Genomic DNA, 22,494 nt, shown 5'->3' with positions numbered 1-22,494 from the left:
CCTAGAAACCCTCGCAACGCTCAAGGTTCTATTTTCGAACCACGATTCGATTATGGAATTTTTCGCTTGGTCGTGTATCAATATTAGCACGAGGGGTTAAACTACAACTTTGCCCCCTTGTCATCATCATCATTTTATTCAGTATATTACATTGAGATTGGAATCTTAAAACTAGGTTTATTGTAAAACAAGTAACTTACTACTATTTTTAATTTATTACTATTATTTTCTTATGGGTTTCCGAAAAAATGTGCTATTCCTAATTATATTGATTGATAAATATAGAATCTTCGTAAATAAAAATTCATGGATAAATAATTTATAATAATAATATATTTTGTCTAAAAGTACTCAATATACAGAAACTTCAACAAAACATAATAACATAACTCTCGTATTAATAATTTAATAATATCTACATAATTTATATAAATACCTACAGCAATATTTTAAACACTTTAGAAGCCATTTTCTTAGACACAATAATAGAAAAAATGACGAAAGATATGGGTACACAATATCACAGATATAATATATAATTTTGGTCCACTTTTCACTTTAAATAATTTTTATTAAATGTTATTATTTAAATGTAACAATATCATATTATTATCTTGCACCAAGAACACACTTTACTCACTTGTATATTTAGGTATGTACTTTATAATAATAAAACCCCCAAAACCTTATTATGCTTAAAATGTGCGTAAAATTAACTATACAAAATGGTAAAATTCTTCAAATATTATTTACATGTATGTGAAACTATCATTTTGGAAGACACTCGATTTAATTTGATTTATTTACAAAAAATATTATTTGGTAAATAATTATACGAATATAACAATAATTGTCAACAATCGTATTTACATATACATACTCTTTATTTAAATGATACCTGAATAAAATTGTATATGTATAATTGTAAATTTTAATAACTAATAATAATTACGTCCGACACCGTCGGCGTTTAAATTGCAACATTTAGGTTATACAATAAAATATATTATGGATTGGTGCCTTACGTCAGTGAGATATAGTTTGTTTTAGATTATCCGCAATTGAGAGTTGTATACAGAGCTGTAATCAGAGTGTAGAGATTCCACATCGCTGTGCAGCACGTAAGTCAAATAACAACAGTAACTCTACCAAGGTAATTTGTGTGAATTAATATCTTTTTCAACACACTTGCTCAAAACGACGTTTTTTTTTCACCGATTTTTGGCTCATAATCCTAGATATTAAACACGCGTGCTCCTTCAGTGTATTATTCCACTCGTGCTTTTTCATTATATTATCCGACTGAGTTAAGAAGGTAACTGATTGCTAATAATATGCATGGAAAGGGAGCCTTCTTTAATTGGTCAGACTGGCGGGCACGGGCGCGCTCCTCGCCCCGGCCGGCAGTATGACAGATGCAACACACAATACTAACTGTTTTAACTATTCAAATTTGATTAATATGAGTTTCTTTTTTTCTCGCAAGTGTGTTGAAAAACGTCGTATGAAACGCGTGTGCATTGGTCATTACACACATCGGCTTTCTTATTGCGCGCTCGTTTACAGCTCGCGCGCACAATATCGCCTCGTGTGTAATGACCAACTTAGCACACTTGTATCATAATGTACTATTACGTATACTCCCCAACGGCAAAAACCCCATTATTAAATGTTTCACAGAAACAGATGAGATTCTCCCAACGCTAATTAGTCGTACAAATAACACGCTAGTAAAGGCAAACTACTATATTTTCGAAGAGAATGTACGCAAGGACGCATACAATGTGGGGCTGGCCGTGTCGGAGATGCTAAAATACGTATAACGCCACATGTTCGATTATTTGTGACACCTGTCACATGCTTTTCATGTTTACTACCGCCTTCTGGAGTATGTTGTATGGCGTTAAGTATGATAAACGTCACTTTTTAACACCGCACGACTAAAAAAGATTACTACTGACGATTGAGAAATGCCACGTAGACAAGTACGAAGTACGATCATCAAATCTGACTGCTATTCTCAACGGACTTTGATTCCATTTATTATCTTCGAGCTAGCATTCTAATGTTTTACTGTATACCTCTGTGTTAATGTCTATTTCGGTTTGGCGGCGTGTCGGAGCGCTGTATGCAGGTCCGCCCAAAGAGTGGCAACGCGCGCATGCGTCGCGGCTTGCGTGTGGAAGAGAGACGGAAGAGATTCGACAGCAGCTAGTGCGTAGGCACGAGACAGGAGCGCTTCCTGTTAAAAAAAAACAGTTAATAATTTAACATTACAACATTTAACAATACTTTTATGATTTCAGAGGAAGGACTCGGATGCTCGAATATCAGGTTTTTAACTTTTGTTTGTTTTATAAATGTTATAAATATCGTTTCGGATCAAACGGCCCAGCCGCTCTGAAACCAGATAAAGCTCACAATCACAAACCCAAATGTCAAAACTTCCAAGTTTCAAGTCCAAGTTCTTTAATTAGAAAGCGATTGTTCGTATGCGTGCAGCTCGGTGTGATGTGTGATTCAGATTATTTCAGATTAATCCTAACCCCCTTATTCATAAAACTTTACGGACCTGACTCTCATTTCAAACATAGACAGAAATAATCATATTCTCTTTGTCTTACGCTAGTAGGTACGCCGCCGCGGCCCGCTCGGCGTGGAGGCCCCCTAGTCAGGCGCCCGCATAGCTCCCTGCAACATGTATCTATGAGCTGTGTACCTGCGTGGCGCAGCAGAGCGCGTACCGGTGTCGCTCGCGCAGCATCTGGCTCGCGGCCGAGTGCTTGTGCTGCGCGGCCGCCGCGGCCCGCTCGGCGTGGAGGCCCCGAGTCAGGCGCCCGCATAGCTCCCTGCAACATGTATCTATGAGCTGTGTACCTGCGTGGCGCAGCAGAGCGCGTACCGGTGTCGCTCGCGCAGCATCTGGCTCGCGGCCGAGTGCTTGTGCTGCGCGGCCGCCGCGGCCCGCTCGGCGTGGAGGCCCCGAGTCAGGCGCCCGCATAGCTCCCTGCAACATGTATCTATGAGCTGTGTACCTGCGTGGCGCAGCAGAGCGCGTACCGGTGTCGCTCGCGCAGCATCTGGCTCGCGGCCGAGTGCTTGTGCTGCGCGGCCGCCGCGGCCCGCTCGGCGTGGAGGCCCCGAGTCAGGCGCCCGCATAGCTCCCTGCAACATGTATCTATGAGCTGTGTACCTGCGTGGCGCAGCAGAGCGCGTACCGGTGTCGCTCGCGCAGCATCTGGCTCGCGGCCGAGTGCTTGTGCTGCGCGGCCGCCGCGGCCCGCTCGGCGTGGAGGCCCCGAGTCAGGCGCCCGCATAGCTCCCTGCAACATGTATCTATGAGCTGTGTACCTGCGTGGCGCAGCAGAGCGCGTACCGGTGTAGCTCGCGCAGCATCTGGCTCGCGGCCGAGTGCTTGTGCTGCGCGGCCGCCGCGGCCCGCTCGGCGTGGAGGCCCCGAGTCAGGCGCCCGCATAGCTCCCTGCAACATGTATCTATGAGCTGTGTACCTGCGTGGCGCAGCAGAGCGCGTACCGGTGTCGCTCGCGCAGCATCTGGCTCGCGGCCGAGTGCTTGTGCTGCGCGGCCGCCGCGGCCCGCTCGGCGTGGAGGCCCCGAGTCAGGCGCCCGCATAGCTCCCTGCAACATGTATCTATGAGCTGTGTACCTGCGTGGCGCAGCAGAGCGCGTACCGGTGTCGCTCGCGCAGCATCTGGCTCGCGGCCGAGTGCTTGTGCTGCGCGGCCGCCGCGGCCCGCTCGGCGTGGAGGCCCCGAGTCAGGCGCCCGCATAGCTCCCTGCAACATGTATCTATGAGCTGTGTACCTGCGTGGCGCAGCAGAGCGCGTACCGGTGTCGCTCGCGCAGCATCTGGCTCGCGGCCGAGTGCTTGTGCTGCGCGGCCGCCTCGGCCCGCTCGGCGTGGAGGCCCCGAGTCAGGCGCCCGCATAGCTCCCTGCAACATGTATCTATGAGCTGTGTACCTGCGTGGCGCAGCAGAGCGCGTACCGGTGTCGCTCGCGCAGCATCTGGCTCGCGGCCGAGTGCTTGTGCTGCGCGGCCGCCGCGGCCCGCTCGGCGTGGAGGCCCCGAGTCAGGCGCCCGCATAGCTCCCTGCAACATGTATCTATGAGCTGTGTACCTGCGTGGCGCAGCAGAGCGCGTACCGGTGTCGCTCGCGCAGCATCTGGCTCGCGGCCGAGTGCTTGTGCTGCGCGGCCGCCGCGGCCCGCTCGGCGTGGAGGCCCCGAGTCAGGCGCCCGCATAGCTCCCTGCAACATGTATCTATGAGCTGTGTACCTGCGTGGCGCAGCAGAGCGCGTACCGGTGTAGCTCGCGCAGCATCTGGCTCGCGGCCGAGTGCTTGTGCTGCGCGGCCGCCGCGGCCCGCTCGGCGTGGAGGCCCCGAGTCAGGCGCCCGCATAGCTCCCTGCAACATGTATCTATGAGCTGTGTACCTGCGTGGCGCAGCAGAGCGCGTACCGGTGTCGCTCGCGCAGCATCTGGCTCGCGGCCGAGTGCTTGTGCTGCGCGGCCGCCGCGGCCCGCTCGGCGTGGAGGCCCCGAGTCAGGCGCCCGCATAGCTCCCTGCAACATGTATCTATGAGCTGTGTACCTGCGTGGCGCAGCAGAGCGCGTACCGGTGTCGCTCGCGCAGCATCTGGCTCGCGGCCGAGTGCTTGTGCTGCGCGGCCGCCGCGGCCCGCTCGGCGTGGAGGCCCCGAGTCAGGCGCCCGCATAGCTCCCTGCAACATGTATCTATGAGCTGTGTACCTGCGTGGCGCAGCAGAGCGCGTACCGGTGTCGCTCGCGCAGCATCTGGCTCGCGGCCGAGTGCTTGTGCTGCGCGGCCGCCGCGGCCCGCTCGGCGTGGAGGCCCCGAGTCAGGCGCCCGCATAGCTCCCTGCAACATGTATCTATGAGCTGTGTACCTGCGTGGCGCAGCAGAGCGCGTACCGGTGTCGCTCGCGCAGCATCTGGCTCGCGGCCGAGTGCTTGTGCTGCGCGGCCGCCGCGGCCCGCTCGGCGTGGAGGCCCCGAGTCAGGCGCCCGCATAGCTCCCTGCAACATGTATCTATGAGCTGTGTACCTGCGTGGCGCAGCAGAGCGCGTACCGGTGTCGCTCGCGCAGCATCTGGCTCGCGGCCGAGTGCTTGTGCTGCGCGGCCGCCGCGGCCCGCTCGGCGTGGAGGCCCCGAGTCAGGCGTCCGCATAGCTCCCTGTTACATTTATACTATAGAAGTACATTCACAGAGAAGATAATACAAGTTAGATATAACAGTATAGTCGAGTCGATCGATGCACTAAGTTAATGTACTTTGTCTATGCAATAAAAAGAATACATATGCATGTTTTTGGCGCTTTGTCTGTGTCGATATTTAAGCACTTGGCGGTACAATTGGGTTTTACACGTCATATTGGTCATTCATACCTGTAAGCCCCTAAAGCATCTAGAGCCAAGAGCAGCCTCCCTCCAATACCATCTTCTGTGAAGTCCGTGTTTTCTGTTGTATTTTCGCCCATCTCAACCGCCAGTCTGCAGAAAAAATGCTCATATTGATTTTTTAGTTTTAAAAGTAATAATTTTAGACTTTATAATGCATACCATGGCCACAGTACAAAGTGTTAGTGTTACTACACGTACCTTACGTACACGTTTATTTGTTTATTTATTTAAGTATACATCTGTAACTTACAGCTAACAAGCCAAAGCGTCACAATTATTAATATATGTCGAACATTATACAATAATTATCATCACGTTATGAAATCTGTAATATTTTACATAAGGTTGAAACTCACTCGGCAGCGACTTTAAGCGCTTCGCGCACAGGCAACCAGCGGGCGGCGTCGGACACGTTGGTAGCGGAAAGCGCGTCCAACCCAGCTACGAGTTCTCTTTTATTCGCCCTTTCTGCTTAAACTCTATAATGTATGCCATAAGGTTGAAACTCACTCGGCAGCGACCTTAAGAGCTTCCCGTACGGGCGACCAGCGGGCGGTGACGGAGACATTGGTAGCAGAAAGGGCGTTCAGCCCAGCTCCGAGTTCTCTTATATCGACCTTTTCTGCTTCACATCGACTCTCCGCTGAAAACAGACATACCTAGTTCTAAGAACTTGCAAAAAATAGGTATATGCCCAGATAGTACAATGTATACACGTATGAATTTATTGAGCAATGTGAGGGGCAAATAGGTAAAAAAAAATCTGAGGATCGTTATATCTTAAATACTTTTATAAGTAAATCTGAAGCTAAGGGACATACTCTCGTTTGTGCATGTGTATTGATCGATTCATACCAATTTAGCCAATTGATGCAGCAAATGCGACTTGTTTGGCGCTCTGTTTTTAATTATAAAATCCATTTGTATATATGACTGTTTGTGTTCTAAATAAACTAAAAAAAAAAAAAAAAAAAAAAGTATCAAAAGGAGATCCCTGGATTACCTCTCGAAGGCTCCGCAATGTGAATAATTTACTAAGATTAGCGCTCACAAACGGGTTCTCTTTTACTCATTAAATACTACGGCGCGCGGCGCAAATCTACTACGGTATATCTGGTTAGAAGGACCAACCTCTCTCGAATATTTGGAAGAGCCTGTCCAAGCCCAGCTGAACAAGCCGCAGTTGCTCCTGGCTGGACACGAAAGCTGCCTGCATCTCTTCTGTGGTCATGTCTCTCTGGAACAACATAGAAGATGGACTTTGAGATGGTGAAACCATCAGTATGTCACTATCATAACCTGTGTATGGTGTTAAGAAATCCCCGGACGAGGTTTTCAAAATAATATAAGTAAGTACAATACCACCCTGTCACTGTCATTAAGGGATTGTGTACGAGATGACTCGCTATAAGTGTCAGCCATCTTTGATGGTGGCGCGATAACTTTTAAAAAGTAGTCTTTAAGACTTTAGTTATAAGGCTCACCTTATAGCACTGCTTAGATATGTAGAACATTGTCTCGAATCTCGACTTGGCCTCGGACAAAAAAGTTCTTAAATAAATACGTAGTGTCTTTCCAAAAGGCGAAGAACACATGTAGCGGTGTAGCGGCGTTAAACTTTGTATCACGGTGTAAAGTAATACGTCTAGACCGGACATATGACGCCGCACCTCCGTTAACATTAGATACCTACACACAACGCAACGGGGCTTTCTGTTGTCCCCTAAGAGTCAACTATATTTGGAGGGCCTCGCGATGATTTTGGAGTATGCTAATGCTTAATCTTAAACTTAAAGAGGTCAATAATAAGGTTCAACTTACAGAGCTGCTCTCTTGTGTTCCTGCCAACGTAAACTCATCATGTTTCGGCTTCTCGAGCCTCGAGTTTGCCTCGCACAGGAACGTTCTTAAGTCAGCATCGTGGGCCAATACGGGGTGTCTTGCCATGAGTGTCAACCATCTTTGAAGGGCGGCGCGCCGCCGTTGGAGAAAAAGGGGGCTGCCGCCATTGACGACTACGCGTTTTGGGGGCAAGCGGCATACGGCTCTGAAAAAAAATGAAGTTGACATAAGTAGAAGCTGTTTGTGTACCTTGAAGGTTAAGAAACGAACCTGTTTCAGCTTAAATATAGACCGTTTCGTCTCATAACGCTGTTTAGCTATATCGACTAAGGATTCTAAGGAAAAGGAATACACAATTTTAATCCTATCAACCTATTTCAGAGGTCAAACCGATCATATTCATCATTGATAATATTGATATATTTTATATTTAGATAGATCGATCGATAGAATCGACCTATCCGGCTCAACTCGAATCTGCTGTCATGGCGTAATTTTGTCAATACATAAACACTACATTGTCATTATCAACTTTATCAGAATATTCGCAACAATATTTTTAGTTTAATTTTGCCGCGACCCATGATTATAAAGCATCTCATTATTATACAATATTATTGCAACATAAACGAGTCGTGATTGAACTTTTATCTCGAGGCCAACCGGGTTGACAGCTTAACTACATTTAGCTTTATTATCGTATTTATGGTGTAAAGAAAAGCGTTAAGCGATAATAATAAAAATACAGGAAAATAACACTAAAGGGCGTTTCATGAAATAAAACTATGAAAACGGATTATATCGCGTATATTGAATTTATAATACATCCCGACGTTTCGACGTTGCGATATAATCCGTTTTCATAGTTTTATTTCATGAGTATAACTATCGCGGTAACCGAAGACAATATTACTAAAGGGCGTTTGTTTCAAAACGTTTGTTTGCCGCGAAGTCCTAAGTTTTCCAAAATTCGTCGAAGTTTGTGGTTGAAACATCGTAAGTTATGCATTTTAAAACTCGTTCTAGGTAAACGAACATTAACATTAGTCACATTCTGATATCCTTTTAACATTTAGCCATTTTAATATTAATACACCATCCAGTCCAGTCCAGTCCAGTCCATTCAAAATCCAAAACGTCCAGTGTTAATGGCATTATTAACACTGGACATTTTGGCAAGCGATTTTTCAACCATGGAAAAAAATATATTTATGTACGAAATTCTTTGCGCTTAGCATTCTTACTCAAGCGCGTCATACATAACAAACTTTAGCGTTGCATTCGCAATCGTTTCCTTTTTGTTACTAAGCCCCAAGTGTAAAAGAGAGATTTTCTATGCCCCTTACGCTGTATCGCTTACGCCAATGTCGCGAATCCTGCCATAAAACGCGAGGAAGCTGATAATGAACGCTTATCGCATTTCCTCCCACACGTTAAACTAACCACATAATCCACTTATCGCTTTAACGGGCATAAATGTTGAACCCTATCATTTTTTAAATAAAGTTCAAAATCATTGTGAGAGGTACATTCCCTCTGCAGTATAGGCTTAAATTAAAACGTTCAACCAATCAACGAAGGCCTCTTTATGTCATTTACTTGTCCACGAAATACAAACAACTACTTAGGTTTATTACCAGATACAAAAATCACGATACAGCATGGCACAATTATTGAATTGAATTAGTTTAAGTTAAGCTGTAATATTCTATGTTTCTATTCTGCCCATCACACATAACATAACAGTTGTAACTGTAACGCTGCGTCTTACTCTTACGTAAGCGAACAACTCGCGAACGCGAAGCGAAGCGGCGCGGCGCAGCCAGGGACCGAACAACCCTTTCCGCGATAAAACCCTTTCAATGGGCGACACTTAAACACGGCTAACACATTGAAAGACTTTCCCTTTTGAACTGCAAGCCCATTCATACCCTTACCTTTGACTAACCCTTACCGAAAAGCTAACCAAAAATAAGGCTAGCTCTTAATAAGGGTTACCCTTATATTTAAGCGCTTTTTATAAAGGTTTCCCTTTGTGTGAAAGAGACAGGATTGGTATATATCTACGGTAGTGTATGAAAAGGAAAGAAAATACGTGCCTAGTCAAAGAACGCCGCCGTCACCGCCGACGATCGCTCGGATTCGAAGTAATGTGTGCTTTATGAACAAGGTAGACGACTTAAATTAGCACGCTTATATGCTAAAAGGGAAGCCCTTTATAAGGCTAATCCTTATAAGCAATATGCAAGGTGTTGGTGAGCGGATGATAAGGGTTTTGTAAGGGTATTTGGGCTACCGATTACTCAAATGTGGTAGCTTTATATAAGGGTTTTTAAAAGCAAAACAAAGGGTTTCGTCTGGCAAAGGGTATGGTGAGTTAAGCCTTATGCAATACCCTTATAAAACCCCGATAAGGGATAGCGGGCCGGTCCCTGGGCGCAGCGCGGCGCAAGGCGGGCCCACGGCGTTCGCTTCCGCAACGAGATCACCCACGTATTAGGACACTTCGCCTACGTTGTACGCTGCGTAAAGGATTCGTATGGGAGATGCAAGCACATACCGCTCCGCTTGCCCTTAAAGTTGGTCAAAGGTACCGCCGTGACCGGGTAGTCTAGTAGTCACGACGTTAGCCGCGTAACCGAAGACGCCGGCTTGATTCCGGCCTCGGTCACCGGTCACCGGTGGGCTAGGTCACCTTTTATTTGGTATTTCAGTTTATAGTTGGAATTTATTGCACGAGACAATCGAGTGAGTTTCCTAATAGCTGTTAAGGCTGTTATACGTATTGTGGAGTAGTTATAAGTTCTCATGTTACTATTAACTAAGTAAGTGATAAAATAAAACTATGAAAACAGATTATATCGCGTATATTGAATTTATAATACATCCCGACGTTCATAGTTTTATTTCATGAGTAACTATCGCGGTAACCGAAGACAATATTAAGTAAGTGATATTTAATGTGTTAATCATATCGGTAATTTGTGGGATAAGAGTTTTACATACAACACTTTTCTTCTTAATTTCTTTAATAATGTATCCAAATTGAGATAACTAAGATAAGGATTAGATAAAAAATATGCTTAATCAGTCATGTACAAATTACGCACTGATAAGTATCGTATACGATACTTAAGGTCAACTTTTGCCTGACAACTCTGACAAGCTCATAAGCTTACAATAGGGTTCGAAGTTAATCAACAACTGTTACTTTATGTATGGAATTATATGTGGAATTTGTTCATTTCTATGGGTTTTGGCCAAGTCTGATTTGAAACTTTGAATCACATTATGCCATTGATGCATTGAAATAAAACGGGAAAAAATTTGAACAATTTGTTCATTTGTTCTTATTTTTAATTTGTACCTTGTTATACAATAAATTGGGATGAATTTCGTTCGTTTGCGAAAACAATGAAACAATAGAAATGCTTCTTTATTTTGTTTATGAAGGGTTCTAATAGGGGGTATTACTGCAATGTTCTGCCACCAGTGCAGCACTAGCCTCTTTAGTAAACCATAGAGTAACTTATACATATTGTACCTTTAGCAGCTTTTTGACAAGTTTTCAGAGATAATAAAATATGACATTGATGCATCAAGGCGGTTTGTTTACAGAGGACCTACCGGTAAACGCGAATCCAAAATTTCGCTATCTGCCTCTTTATCGCTCAAATACGCAAGTGACAGAGATGTTAGATTTTTTTGTTTCGCGATAGACCCTCAGATTGTGGTAGTGGCGCCCCCTACGCAGAGTTTCGCGTAATTATCCCTATTAGATTGAAACGAGTGTTACGAGTGTACATTACAATGTTAAAAGCAAGACTTACCGGTACGGATATTTGGCATAGAGCACATCATACAACTGCACAAACTCGTTGTATCTCCTCGTCACAGTGGTGCCGTGTCTCCGGGAGCTGACATAGTATTCACAGTGCTTCAGAATGAGGCCTTTACGCTCGGGGACCAACTCTACACTGATCACGTCTGTCGCCTCTAGTTCTTCAAAGGTTATTATTTCAGAATTTGACATTATTGTTGCTGAAAAGTTTAAAGAATAGTAAATAGGTGATTTTGTAAGAAATGAAAATTCCCTGAAAGTGAAAATAAAATAAACTGTTATGTCTACAGTACTGGCCATATAACCAAGTTTTTTTTTTAAATTCTTATCTGGCTTTTACTCCCTGCAATTTTGCACAGGGTGAATTTGCCAATGTCGGTGTTGACGTTCACAGTTCACACGTGAGGAGAATGTTCCGTATAGTACTTTTGTATTCTTAGGCGGATGTGGAACCATCAAGTTTGTGGTCTCTATAAATCAATTAAGTTTTTATTACATTTTTCTTTATAAGAAGTATGTGTTGTAAACTTACCTGTATTACAATTGTGAGACTCTTTCCAATAAACATGATTGTTAAAAAAAAAAAAAAAAATTTTTATTAAAGGTTGCAGGTATTTATTTATAGCCTGCAGGTCTGGTAAACCTTGAGGATTTCATGTTAGACTGACAAAAAGACTTGATTACAAATTTATAATCATTATTTTCCAGAAGTGTTACAATCAGACACAATGGCCATATGTAATAATACTCTACAACTGTAGGATAAGTCAGCCGATATTGATATGCAATGAGTATGGGCCATCTGTTTACACATTCATGTATTTATTTTTTTCTCTTATTTTATCTGCAATCGGCTGTTTTAGCCATAGTCAGATGTTCTGTCTTTTTAAGGGTTTTGAGAGGTCTTCCATTAAATGCTCTCTCTTGACTTTTATAGAATAGAATTCATCTTCTAGTGGCTCTGGTCTAGCCGCAGTATTTGCCACCTTTTCAGCTTACTCGGATTGTAATTCATGTACAAATTAAATATCATTATTATAAACCAACTAGTGCATGCATAGAGAAGAGCAATGTTAAAGGTATAAGTTACTTGGTTACATATTCATTTTTGAACTTGGATTGTGCAATTTCCTTATGTGCCCTATGTGGGAATTATCAAAAACATGTTTGTATAGTTTGTCAAAGACCTGTCTCATTTCAAACATAGACAGAGAGAATTATACTATCTTACACTAGTACTAGCAGCCAAAAGAAAAGGATTCTTTTTTTTTTTTGTTCTTATTTACTGGCAATTTGGTTTGTATTGTGTATGTGTAATGTAAAATACTGAAATAAAATTTAAATAATTGTGTAATTGTAATTGAATAGATTGGAATGATTGTGTAATAGGTATATTGAAAGTCAAATTGAAATCATTTAGTTAAGTAAGTAGTAATAAGATTCAATTAATTTTAGGCACTATTGTATTAGGATCTACCTGTAATAATAGTTGATGTATTTAATAATAAATAATAATTAAATAAAATAAACTTTCCAAAATAGCATAATTAGAGAGCAATAAATATTTAATATTCAAAGATAATAAGTCACATCCCTATCCAAGTATTAATCAAAGGTTAATAATAGTTGATGTATTTAATAATAAATAATAATTAAATAAAATAAACTTTCCAAAATATAGCATAATTAGAGAGCAATAAATATTTAATATTCAAAGATAATAAGTCACATCCCTATCCAAGTATTAATCAAAGGTAACTTATTCTGTGATATACTTAAATGCCTAAACGTTTGGAGATTTGCTGAAAGTTTTTAGTACGAAAATAATAAATAATAACATTGATCAATTATTTGCATTTCGTTTTTAATGTACAGTAGCAAGGCATACTTATAACTAGGGATAGACATGCAAATATAGCAAATATAAACAGATCATACCTGTGAGTGATCAAAAGTTTAAGCTAAGTTAGAACTAAGTAAGACATTCGCTACTTGAAGATCGTGATACGAATCCACTTCAAAACTTTCCGCTGCTGACACTTCCCACAACGTGCAACTGCAAAACGTTGATAGAAAGTAATTTAAACAACACAGACTAATGAAGTAAATTGTATCTTACACGTAAACAACGTGACTACTTCACTACCGAACTAATTAATTTGCATAGCGTTAGCGACTATCTATAGCGAGAAAACTTAAAGTGACGTCAAACATGGATTGGATTCCCACGGTACTTTTTTGAAGGCTGCGTTCTCAGAATAATGACTAAAGCAAAGAAGCCGGGCAAAAATAAAAGCTTGGTAAAAGATATCGTATTCACAACACGTTATTACTTTTTGTCTATGAGTGAGTGAGACAACAATCCGCAAGTTCTTTCGTTTTTTTCAGTATTGTCATAAGATGAACTGAGGGAAATGTCAAATGGTCCTATTTGGTTCTATAATATAATCCAGCCAAATAAAATATATGTTCGTTATTTCACAGGTAGGTGTCAACTGTAACAACTTGACATAGTCGTATTATTTTAGTTGAAATATTTCGGGATGTTTCAGCGGTCATCTTGGTTTATTTTAATGATATTGTTGCTATTCCTGAAAGATTGTTGGAAAACGGGCTGAGTTTTTATTTGTAATGGTTTGAAGTTCCCTTTGTGATAATGTCTTGTGTGATCGAGGGCTGTAAATCGCATACAGGAAGAAAAGAAAATACGCACGAACCGATAACCTTTAATCGGTGAGTTTTGTTCAATTTTGAAGAAATTAATTTATAGGACCTGACCCTAAACATAGAAATCGATATGTTGTTTATGTAATTATTACTTGCATTCAAGTCTATATAGATTTTTGCATATATTTTCGAACTTTTCTTCTAAGTATGAAAGGTTATATTTTTGGCATAGTGATGTATCGACCTCAGATCAATAACCTATCGACATTTACAGCTTTCTTATAGTTTGGCCCAGGACTGTCTCATTTTAATTGATGAGTACAGTCAAGGGCATAAATATATATACCTATACATTCCCAAAGTCTCAAAAATATGTGTACGCTCAGATAATAAAATCGTGTTCACATATTTTTAAGCCATTTGTCTGGATCGATATTTTTGCCTTCGACTGTACCTATAGTTTTCTTTGTTCTTACTTACTGACAGATTGTGTTTGCCAGACTATAGTTTAATACTAAAAACCGGTCAAGTGCGGGTCGGACGCGCGCATCAAGGGGACCGTACTTTTTAGTATTTGTTGTTATAGCGGCAACAGAAATACATCATCTGTGAAAATTTCAACTGTCTAGCTATCACGGTTCATGAGATACAGCCTGGTGACAGACAGACGGACAGCGAAGTATTAGTAATAGGGTCCGTTTTTACCCTTTGGGTACGGAACCCTAGTAAAAAAGACATTAATGATCATTGATGAATGTTCCTTTTATTAATATTGTTGGTCACAAAACTCAACTTTTTATTTCAGATTTCCAAAGGACGAGGAATAGGGGATATTACTGCAATGTTCTGCCACCAGAGTGCATCACTAGCTTTTTTAGTGCACCGTAGAGTAACTTATTCATACTTTACCTTTAACAGGTTTTTGACAAGTTTTCAGGGGACCTACAGGAAAACTCGAATCCGAAATTTCGTTATCTAGCTGCCTCTTTATCGCTCGAATACGCAAGAGTGCCAGAGATGTTAGATAACGAAAGTTCGATTTTCTTGTTTCGCGATAGACCCTCAGATTGTGATAGTGGCGCCACCTACGCCGAGTTTCGCGTAATATTCCCTATTATTAAATAAAAAAAATATATTACACGAACGTTTTGTTTTTTCATTTCCTATTTGGTACAGTCAGCTGCAGAGAAAAGGTACCCCACGTCCATACTAATTTACAGAACTTTGTATGCAGGGGGGGTGCCTTTTCTGTGCAGCTGACTGTACATGACTAGAAACTATACTTAGTCTTTTAGCATTAGAAAAAACGGTAAACCATTTCCACGTGTCTTTTTATTGACAAGTTTTTTTATAAATAAAGCAATATTTTACTTATGAAAGCAAAAGTATGTAAATGATCGTATATTATATTTGTTGTGACTTATTTTCAAAGTGTTTTTCGATAAAACGACACGTTAAGATCGCTCGCCTTCTTTCTAATGATAAAAAAACGAGAGGTTAGACGGTTCTGAGTGGTAGACTGCAAATGAGATAAAAGCTATATTAGGTACATGCATTAATCCTCATATCAGGCGGCTCTTTGATTCCAAGGATTGCATAATTTTTATACTTTTTAATGATTTTTAGAATATGAAAATTATAAAAAGTATAAAAGTTATGCAATCCTTGTATTCAACGCATTTCATTTCATTTCAACGAGCCGCCTGCTACAGATTTCTTGAAATTGCCGCGTTTTTTCAGGTTCAACTTTCATTAGCCAGACTATTATCAATTTGCCAATTTCGTGATTATTCTTTTACACGGCACATAAACTTATGCATAATTTATCGATATAAAAAGTCGACACAGTTACATCCCTAGCAAATTATCAAACTTATGACACCGTACGTAAATGAGAAATAACAAGCATATATGCATCTCTTTTCGGCACATTATCTAATTCGTAAGGAAGTAAAGTACGGGTATACATATTTGCGAAGCATTTTTGCCCGACTTCTATGCTTTAGTCATTATTCTGAGGCTGCGTTCCAAATGCACTAACTTTAGATAAAATCTCTTTACTGTTTTTTCATATGAATATCACTAATAAAAGAAAGAGAAAGAGTATATAACTTCAACCTCAGAATAATGACTAAAGCATAGAAGTCGGGCAAAAATGCTTCGCAAATATGTATACCCGTACTTTACTTCCTTACGAATTAGATAATGTGCCGAAAAGAGATGCATATATGCTTGTTATTTCTCATTTACGTACGGTGTCATAAGTTTGATAATTTGCTAGGGATGTAACTGTGTCGACTTTTTATATCGATAAATTATGCATAAGTTTATGTGCCGTGTAAAAGAATAATCACGAAATTGGCAAATTGATAATAGTCTGGCTAATGAAAGTTGAACCTGAAAAAACGCGGCAATTTCAAGAAATCTGTAGCAGGCGGCTCGTTGAAATGAAATGAAATGCGTTGAATACAAGGATTGCATAACTTTTATACTTTTTATAATTTTCATATTCTAAAAATCATTAAAAAGTATAAAAATTATGCAATCCTTGGAATCAAAGAGCCGCCTGATATGAGGATTAATGCATGTACCTAATATAGCTTTTATCTCATTTGCAGTCTACCACTCAGAACCGTCTAACCTCTCGTTTTTTTATCATTAGAAAGAAGGCGAGCGATCTTAACGTGTCGTTTTATCGAAAAACACTTTGAAAATAAGTCACAACAAATATAATATACGATCATTTACATACTTTTGCTTTCATAAGTAAAATATTGCTTTATTTATAAAAAAACTTGTCAATAAAAAGACACGTGGAAATGGTTTACCGTTTTTTCTAATGCTAAAAGACTAAGTATAGTTTCTAGTCATGTACAGTCAGCTGCACAGAAAAGGCACCCCCCCTGCATACAAAGTTCTGTAAATTAGTATGGACGTGGGGTACCTTTTCTCTGCAGCTGACTGTACCAAATAGGAAATGAAAAAACAAAACGTTCGTGTAATATATTTTTTTTATTTAATAATAGGGAATATTACGCGAAATTCGGCGTAGGTGGCGCCACTATCACAATCTGAGGGTCTATCGCGAAACAAGAAAATCGAACTTTCGTTATCTAACATCTCTGGCACTCTTGCGTATTCGAGCGATAAAGAGGCAGCTAGATAACGAAATTTCGGATTCGAGTTTTCCTGTAGGTCCCCTGAAAACTTGTCAAAAACCTGTTAAAGGTAAAGTATGAATAAGTTACTCTACGGTGCACTAAAAAAGCTAGTGATGCACTCTGGTGGCAGAACATTGCAGTAATATCCCCTATTCCTCGTCCTTTGGAAATCTGAAATAAAAAGTTGAGTTTTGTGACCAACAATATTAATAAAAGGAACATTCATCAATGATCATTAATGTCTTTTTTACTAGGGTTCCGTACCCAAAGGGTAAAAACGGGACCCTATTACTAATACTTCGCTGTCCGTCTGTCTGTCACCAGGCTGTATCTCATGAACCGTGATAGCTAGACAGTTGAAATTTTCACAGATGATGTATTTCTGTTGCCGCTATAACAACAAATACTAAAAAGTACGGTCCCCTTGATGCGCGCGTCCGACCCGCACTTGACCGGTTTTTAGTATTAAACTATAGTCTGGCAAACACAATCTGTCAGTAAGTAAGAACAAAGAAAACTATAGGTACAGTCGAAGGCAAAAATATCGATCCAGACAAATGGCTTAAAAATATGTGAACACGATTTTATTATCTGAGCGTACACATATTTTTGAGACTTTGGGAATGTATAGGTATATATATTTATGCCCTTGACTGTACTCATCAATTAAAATGAGACAGTCCTGGGCCAAACTATAAGAAAGCTGTAAATGTCGATAGGTTATTGATCTGAGGTCGATACATCACTATGCCAAAAATATAACCTTTCATACTTAGAAGAAAAGTTCGAAAATATATGCAAAAATCTATATAGATTTGAATGCAAGTAATAATTACATAAACAACATATCGATTTCTATGTTTAGGGTCAGGTCCTATAAATTAATTTCTTCAAAATTGAACAAAACTCACCGATTAAAGGTTATCGGTTCGTGCGTATTTTCTTTTCTTCCTGTATGCGATTTACAGCCCTCGATCACACAAGACATTATCACAAAGGGAACTTCAAACCATTACAAATAAAAACTCAGCACGTTTTCCAACAATCTTTCAGGAATAGCAACAATATCATTAAAATAAACCAAGATGACCGCTGAAACATCCCGAAATATTTCAACTAAAATAATACGACTATGTCAAGTTGTTACAGTTGACACCTACCTGTGAAATAACGAACATATATTTTATTTGGCTGGATTATATTATAGAACCACATAGGACCATTTGACATTTCCCTCAGTTCATCTTATGACAATACTGAAAAAAACGAAAGAACTTGCGGATTGTTGTCTCACTCACTCATAGACAAAAAGTAATAACGTGTTGTGAATACGATATCTTTTACCAAGCTTTTATTTTTGCCCGGCTTCTTTGCTTTAGTCATTATTCTGAGACTTCAACATAACCAAAAAAATCTCACTAAGGAAAGTGGAAAGCAAATTACAACTGTGACATTTCACGTTTTGTTTCTGCTAAGTGCTATGTTTCTGCATTGGATTAGGATTACCACTTGATTACCACACGTCATTAAAGGCCACTACTCCAGACTACGCGGCGCGAAGCCCCGAACGCGAGTGTGGAGTCGATTTCGCTGATTAGCGAACTAGACTCCACACGTGCGGTGTGGAGCGCCCTTAACGTCGCGCCCGTAACGAACTGCTCCAAGGTCGCGGTGCGGTGCGATGGTGATGGTACGCCTTAAGCATATTATAAAATTCGAATTACTTATTGTTTTGAAATGATCCGCTCATAACAACATTTCTGCGAGCTATATAAAATGCTCCAGTTTCTAATAATTCTCCACTCCAGTCCTGCCTTCGAGGTCTAGCGTTAGGGTCAAAATTGATTGGGGATAGTCCAATACCCACAGGTTTCCAACGTAGCTTATAACTTCTGTAACAAAGGATTTTTAAATAACACTTTTAATTATATATTTGTAATTTCCATAAACACTTCCTCACCTTGTAACAGAAAAGATACAATCAAAAGGAATTGGAAAGGTTAACTTTCGCAAAGCACCTATCAAATTGGTTGGCTCTACGAAAGGCGAAGTCACTTGGAGTAGTACAAGTATCTCGACATGAGGTTTGCTGCTTAAAAACTCAAGTGTGCCCCAAATGGATGGGGCCCAATCAGTTGCTGTGATTGGACTTCTGTGAAATATTCTAGCTCCACCTGTTAAATTGAAAATTATACCTAAGTGGTAAATAAAATAAAATGAGCATAAACAAACAACAGCATTGGTTATTTATTTCTACTTACTTTTGATGCTTTCTAGAGCTATAAGTGGATGATCCGTTGATACAGTCACATCCCGAATTCCAGCAATCTTAGCCGTATGGATTGCACGATTTAGTAAACTTGACCCACCTACTGCTTGCAGATTCTTCAAACGTATGCCTTTTGATCCACCTCTGGCGAGGATAAGAACTGCTGTTTTCTCTTCAATTAGTTCTGCAAAACTGATTAGCACTCTTAATACATTTATTAAGTTGATGCCCGTTATTAAATCACAGAAATATAGGTAACTTACACCATTAAACCAAAGAAAATAAGAAAGAAAACTTGCATGTTTACTAAACAGCTAACCAATTCAAATGCCGCGTATGGGATAGCAGGGTCCGTAATTGACACTTCCTCTTTATTTATTGATAGGATAATCATATGCTACGTAATTTTCTTAAGTTCCCGTCAGTCGTTGACTCGTTGTATCCTCTTATAACCAGATAACAATATAATTTATGTTTATTCACGATAAACTATTTAAATAAGTGACTTTACGCCTTATTTGATTGGGTTAAATATTACAATAACAAACCTCGCACTACTTATATACGTACGTATATTGTGTTACTAGGAAATCTTATAGTTTATTATGTTACATAATTTTCTTCACATTTTTTTTAAATTAATAAATCCACGTATTTTTCGTTAAGAATAATATAAGTTGGTCAAGCAAATCTTGTCAGTAGAAAAGGCGCGAAATTCAAATTTTCTATCCCTTCGCGCCTACATTTTTTAAATTTGCCGCCTCCGTAAAGCGTGTGCTATACGGTCGCTGACAAGCTTTCAGACCGTCTGACCTTGGTAATGTTTGTATGAAATTTTGTTGGAAAAAACTGTCTACATGGTCCGTCCAGACCAAGGCCACGCGGCTCGAGGGGCTTGTCGGCGACCGTCTAGCAAGAACTTAACGCACTAGCGCGCCGCATCGTGACCTTGGTGCGCCGCACCTATAAGTGTGAGCAAGAAAGAAATGTCTCTTTCTCGCTCCCACTTATGGGTACGGCGCACCAAAGTTGCGGTGCGGTGCAGTAGTGTGTTATGCTATTATTAAGTCAAAAGGCAGTAGGCAGTATAGCTTTGAGCTTAAGCCTGTCCAGACAAGAAAAAGGTAAGTCAAACACCAAATCTGTCAATTCTGTCAAACACACACCGAAGAATAAAAAAGGAAAATTCGCACCTAGTTGCAATATTTTCAATTTAACTATGAAGACTGTGGATGACTTAGAGAAGGAAATAAAAAATGTTGACAGAGAACTATCCAAAGTTGAATCTGAAATAGCAAGATTGAAAAATCAACAACGGCAACTGCACGAAAAGAAAACTGCGCTCAAGAATTCAATAAACAAAATTAAATCTGAGAGCTTAGCGAGCGTCGACTGGGCTGGGAAGAGCTACGAATGGTCAGAAGATTTAAAGAACACTCTACACAATATTTTCAATCTGAAATCATTTAGGCCGAATCAGTTAAGTGCGATAAATTGTACTCTTTCGGGGCAGCATGCAATCGTCGTCATGCCGACGGGAGCCGGCAAAAGTTTATGCTATCAGCTGCCGGCGCTAGTCAAGCCCGGCATTACCGTGGTCTGCTCTCCTCTAGTATCCCTGATGGAAGACCAGGTAAGATCTTTAACCAAAAAAGACATACCTGCAAAACTTATTACGAGCACCTCTTCAAAAGAAGAATCGAACTCCGCTTTGAACATCCTAAAGGATAAAAAATCGCCTATTAAACTGCTCTATGTAACACCAGAAAGGTTTGCCAAGAGCAAAAGATTTATGGCAAATTTGCAGAAATGCTTTGCAGATGGCAGATTGCAAAGGATAGCAATAGATGAGGTGCATTGCTGTTCCCAGTGGGGACATGATTTTAGACCAGACTACAAATTCCTTGGGATATTATCTAACATGTTCCCTAAAGTTCCCATTTTAGGTTTAACGGCTACTGCAACTGCCCATGTTCTAACTGATGTCCAAAAAATCCTTAACATTCCTGGTTGCCTGGTTATCAAGTCTACTTTTAACAGGCCTAACTTGTTTTACAAGATTCTAGAAAAACCAACTTCACAGGAGGAGTGCTTGAATATCCTAGAAAAACTCATCAAATACAGGTATAAAGGAGAAAGTGGTATAGTGTACACACACAGTATCAAAGACTGTGAAGAAATTGCCATGGGATTAAGAAAGAGAGGTTTGAAAGTTGCCTGTTACCATGCTAACTTAGAGGCAGACACCAGATCTAAAGTCCACACAAAATGGCATGATAAGCACTACCAAGCTATAGTAGCTACAATAGCTTTTGGAATGGGGATAGACAAGCCAGATGTCAGATTTGTAATTCATCACACAATAAGCAAATCCATGGAGAATTATTACCAAGAAAGTGGAAGGGCGGGTAGAGACAGCAATAGAGCTGAATGTGTGACTTTGTATAGATTGCAGGATGTTTTCAAGGTTAGCACAATGGTATTCTCATCAATCGGAAGCCTAGATCACCTCTATGGCATGGTAAAATATTGTCTTAATGGAACATTATGCAGAAGGCAGTTGATCGCTGATCATTTTGATGAAGACTGGGGCAATGCAGACTGCAACAAAATGTGTGATGTTTGTGCAAATCCCAATTCTAATGTCAAAGAAATAAATCTTGAATTACATTGCAGAACTTTGGCTAGCATTATTGATAACGCTGATAAGCAAGACACCAAATTGACTGCCCAAAAGTTGCTTGATGCCTGGTTTTTGAAAGGACCAGTAAGTTTAAGGCATAAGGGCAAAGAACCCAACTTATCTCGTAATTTGGGAGAAGATGTCATTGCCTATTTGTTGGTAGAAAACTACCTTGTGGAAGACTTCCATTTCACAGCATATTCTACAATCAGCTACATTAAGAAAGGTTCTAACATTGATCTAGTACAGGACCCAGAATTTGTTATAAAAATGCCTGTTAGAAAGTATTCTAGCTTTGAATTAGATAGGCGAGCTCCAGGTGAATTTGAAAACAATGGCACAGAACTAGAAGAAAAAGAGGTGCCCAAGAAAAGGAAATCACATTCAAATGATGCATCACACTCAAAGAAAACAAAGACAATTGTAATAGATGATGATGATGATTAGATAGATGTGATAATGATTAAAATAAGTTTTGTTTCATAAGATGCTTTTTTACTAACTTTGACTTTTATTATTGTTATATGTAAAAACCAAAACCAATATAACTAAATCAAGAAATCTGCACCTTACATCCAAAGTAAT

At 40.4% G+C, this 22,494-nt stretch overlaps 2 protein-coding genes across 2 annotated transcripts; one reads left to right on the top strand and one right to left on the bottom strand.

Annotated features, from left to right (window-relative positions):
* Nucleotides 1-311: 311 nt before the first annotated feature.
* Nucleotides 312-13,296, bottom strand: LOC134744123 (sorting nexin-8-like). The gene is made up of 8 exons (XM_063677817.1): nucleotides 13,068-13,296; nucleotides 11,119-11,329; nucleotides 7,268-7,493; nucleotides 6,578-6,683; nucleotides 5,957-6,089; nucleotides 5,432-5,536; nucleotides 5,090-5,219; nucleotides 312-2,242 (listed from the first exon to the last, which is right to left on the bottom strand). The coding sequence occupies exons 2-8, from the start codon at nucleotides 11,319-11,321 to the stop codon at nucleotides 2,096-2,098; spliced, it is 1,050 nt and encodes a 349-aa protein (XP_063533887.1). The 5' UTR covers nucleotides 11,322-11,329; nucleotides 13,068-13,296; the 3' UTR covers nucleotides 312-2,095.
* Nucleotides 13,297-20,364: 7,068 nt separating this feature from the next.
* Nucleotides 20,365-22,395, top strand: LOC134744121 (ATP-dependent DNA helicase Q1-like). Its single transcript, XM_063677814.1, has one exon. It carries the CDS (start codon nucleotides 20,446-20,448, stop codon nucleotides 22,354-22,356), a length of 1,911 nt encoding a protein of 636 aa, XP_063533884.1. The 5' UTR covers nucleotides 20,365-20,445; the 3' UTR covers nucleotides 22,357-22,395.
* The last annotated feature ends 99 nt before the right edge of the window (nucleotides 22,396-22,494 follow it).

The sequence above is a fragment of the Cydia strobilella genome, chromosome 9, assembly GCF_947568885.1.
Source record: "Cydia strobilella chromosome 9, ilCydStro3.1, whole genome shotgun sequence".
Lineage (NCBI taxonomy): Eukaryota > Metazoa > Arthropoda > Insecta > Lepidoptera > Tortricidae > Cydia > Cydia strobilella.
This window is presented reverse-complemented; position numbering and strand designations above follow the sequence as displayed.

What these genes read in the sequence shown, in the direction of transcription:
- LOC134744121 (XM_063677814.1), top strand. Translation starts at nt 20,446, where the DNA reads ATGAAGACTGTGGATGACTTAGAGAAGGAAATAAAAAATGTTGACAGA.
- LOC134744123 (XM_063677817.1), bottom strand. Translation starts at nt 11,321, where the DNA reads ATGTCAAATTCTGAAATAATAACCTTTGAAGAACTAGAGGCGACAGAC. An exon ending in GAACACAAGAGAGCAGCTCT is followed by an intron (nt 6,684 to 7,267) that starts GTAAGTTGAACC and finishes ATGTTGTTCCAG; the next exon opens with AGAGACATGACCACAGAAGA. An exon ending in CGCTCTGCTGCGCCACGCAG is followed by an intron (nt 2,243 to 5,089) that starts GTACACAGCTCA and finishes TTTTTTTAACAG; the next exon opens with GAAGCGCTCCTGTCTCGTGC.